The sequence below is a fragment of the Scardinius erythrophthalmus genome (genome assembly GCF_964197995.2).
Source record: "Scardinius erythrophthalmus genome assembly, chromosome: 17".
Classification (NCBI taxonomy): Eukaryota; Metazoa; Chordata; class Actinopteri; order Cypriniformes; family Leuciscidae; genus Scardinius; species Scardinius erythrophthalmus.
The window spans coordinates 3,919,709-3,923,107 of record NC_138237.1 but is presented as its reverse complement, the minus strand read 5'-3'; the positions used below and the strand labels follow the sequence as shown (position 1 = coordinate 3,923,107).

At 40.1% G+C, this 3,399-nt stretch overlaps 1 protein-coding gene across 1 annotated transcript; it reads right to left on the bottom strand.

Moving 5' to 3' along the window:
* Positions 1-1,323: 1,323 nt before the first annotated feature.
* Positions 1,324-3,037, bottom strand: LOC308705794 (vitelline membrane outer layer protein 1-like). Its single transcript, XM_081390995.1, has 5 exons — positions 2,665-3,037; positions 2,348-2,463; positions 2,119-2,232; positions 1,679-1,860; positions 1,324-1,609 (listed from the first exon to the last, which is right to left on the bottom strand). Exons 1-4 carry the CDS (start codon positions 2,866-2,868, stop codon positions 1,680-1,682), a joined length of 615 nt encoding a protein of 204 aa, XP_081247121.1. The 5' UTR covers positions 2,869-3,037; the 3' UTR covers positions 1,324-1,609; position 1,679.
* Between the last annotated feature and the right edge of the window lie 362 nt (positions 3,038-3,399).

The following is a 3,399-nucleotide window of genomic DNA, read 5'->3' as shown; positions in this document are numbered from 1 at the left end:
TCCCGTCCCGCCCTGGTCTGTTCCTCCCGCCCCGCCCTGGTCTGATGGAGCGTCTGGTAGTCGCTCCGTAGGGAGGGGGTAATGTCACATGCCTGTCCTGTCTTGTGCTGCACATGGGTGTTTTGTTATTTTGGGCCATGTGCTCATGTCATTGTCTGATCCCTCCCACTTGTTATCTGATTATTGTTTGAGTTTTTCCACCTGTTCCCTCTTGATTAGTTCCCTTTATAAGTCCCCTCTTGTTTGCAGTCTGTGTCGGTTCATTGTCTAATGTTTCCTGTTCCCTGTGATTCCCCAGTAAGTTCTTGTTCTGTTTTTGGTTTTGTATTTACTAGCTATGTTTTCCCCCTCGTGGGTTTTGTTTTGTGTTTAGCTTTTCTTTTATTAATAAATATTTCTTCTCTGCACTTGAGTCCTTGCACCTTTTTGTATTTACCCAACCCGTGACATCCACCCAGTAGAGCATTACAATAATCTAGCCTTGAGGTCATGAATGCATGAACTAATTGTTCCGCATTTGTCAATGAGAGCATATGGCGTAATTTAGATATATTTTTAAGGTGGAAAAATGCAGTTTTTCAGATACTAGAGACATGACTTTCAAATGAAAGATTGGTATCAAAGAGCACACCCAGGTGCTCGTGCGAGTAAACAAGCTAGGAGACCAATAAAGTCAAATTACTTGACTAACAAATATAGAGTCACCTTGAAAAAAACAGCAAATCACATTTAAATATTTTCAATGACTCACGAAAGAAAATGTCCACTTTATGGAAAATGGTCGCTATTGTTCAGCCTCAGAAAACTTAATGCTCATCTCTCTTCAGTGGGCACACACTGGCTGACGTCACAGTGAAGAGCGCGCTTATTGGCTGTGCCTTCTTAACATCAGCCATCCAAACATAACAAAAAACTCAGATTATTACAGTCTTTGAATACAGATTTATAACTGCTTGATTCTGGCACTGTTTGTGATATTTACTGCAGGAGTGAGTTTTTTTACGGTCTTCTCAAATATTAAAGTATTAAAATGAGGTTTGAATTTGTTTTGCATCAAATCATTTCCTGAATGTGCATTGTGCCATTTTAGCTAAATAAACATTTATATCTTTGGAAAGGCAAAGAGTTAATGGTAACTTGACAATATTACACTTTAATGTAGTGTTCCTGTAGATTACACAAGTCATTCTCAGGGAATGCATGAACGGATAAGACAATTACTTTGAATGCAATAAGTCACTTTAGACCATCTTCCACATGCACTAATGTAGTGAACGATCTGATGTAAATTGTTGTGCAAAACAATGTGAAACTACAATGTTCGGTTTAGAAAGTCTTTATTGCTGATATTTGACAACCGTTTCAGCAGAAGTTCAGGAGTCTTCAGAAGAGTCACTAACCTACAAGAATGAATAAGATCATTTCAACTTCAAAACTGGTCTAACCCGATCATCCGGTTAGGCTTTATTTTTTGTGATAATGACCGGCTGAATTTACAGATTTACATTACAAAACTGTTGTATGACATGGCTTGTTAGTTGATCATAGTATGATGAATAATTACAATACATTTGATCTTCTTGCTGTTCTTGTTGTCATCCTCTTAAACCTGAAAGAAAAAACAGATTTAGTTAATCTGCAGTGTGTCAGTCTGAGTTTTTGATAGCGATCACATCACCTTAATCGCAGCAGAACATGCGCACGTTATTGAGAGCGGTGTCGTCTCCTCTTCCCTGTGACGGTTCTACCAGTGTCTGTATGCCGCAGATTCCCGTTCCTTCACACGTTGGACTCCAGTTGCCCCAGTCGCCCCAGCTCGTGCCTTGACCCTCCAGCACCTGACCTCCATTGCATTTGAACCTGGAAAAAAAATCAGATGTGACAATATTATGATAAAATATGTAACTGTGCTTTTGGATTGAATGTCAGTCACATGATCCCCTGCAGCCGACGGCCTAATCACTGCAATCACGAACAGCAGCACGACTGCGAGTGTGAAGTTAACTAAACTATTGATGGGGGAAAACTGAGTCCTTAAAAATGTCAAAATAAAACCAGGATGGGTCAGAGGTTAACACTGGGTAAAAGATGTTATAACTTATAGCACCACACACTCACTTGATGTTGTTTGCGGCCGTATCATCTCCAGATCCTTGGGAAGATTCAACTCTCAGCTGGAAAGATGTCACGTATCCAGAAGGACACACTTTTTCAACGCCCCACTCACCCCAGCTGAAGAAAACACAAAGAGGTTGCTGATCAAATCAATGATATTCAATAAAATCCTCAATTTACTCAAATAGCTTAAACACTTAATGCAAGAATTGTTAAAAAAAAAGTCCATTACCCTCCTACGGTGGACTCAATTGAGCTGTAGTCACGTACTACGAACTTAGCGACGCAGTAAAGACGAATCCCATTGAGCGCTGTATCATCACCACCAAAAATAAGAGGAGATTCAACCTTAAAAGAACAAGAAAATCTTCCATTTGAAAGAATTAACTCTAACCCAACCCATAGTAACATTTATCTTCATGTTCTTTAGTATTACACACACACTTTAGAAACCTGGAATTAAACGACAAACAGCAACTCCACAGTTTTGAACCTTTGAAACACTCATCCACCCCCATATTAGCAAAATAGAGTCAACGTCAAACTTACCTTCAGACTAAACCCTGCGGCGTACATTCCACTTGGACACATGTCCACAGGCCCCCACGATCCCCAACTCATCCCGTTGGACACCGTCAGCTCAGATCTGTAAGGTCGGTCGACGCTCCGCTCATAACGACGTTCTGCGGGCCGACCGCTCACATGCCCAATAATGGCCAGCAGTGAAAACATCATGGAAAAGAAGTGATGCATTTCTACAGCACTGGCCTGATTGATAAATACTGATTGTTAGATTAATTTTCAGGTAGACTATCTGCAGCCTGTAGGAAACTCAGAAGCGAAGACCAGGAGACTTGGTTGTATCTTCAGCAGAATTCTTTACTGAGAACACGAGCTGTCGGTAGCTGAGGTCATCAAGTCTGACTAAAGGAACTTTACATGGCATCTTATAGGCATTCAGTGGGCAGTCCTTAAAGGTGTTGACCTACAGATTTAGAGATGACTTGCCCCCCCCCCCCTCCCTTAAGTTCAAATTAACAAATAAAATAAGTAATTTTAACTTAGCCAGTAATCACTAAAAGTTGTGTAATATCTATTTAGTTGAAGTAGCCGTTGCAATACATTTCATTCAAACAATATAACATTGAATTAAACCACACATTTAAAGTGTATGCTTTAGTTAGAAACATCTAAGTAATTAATAGATATAGTGTGAGACACCATATCTACATGTCGAAAGAGTGTTGTGAACGCAGAGACCTCAATATTTGGTAGGCAATACAC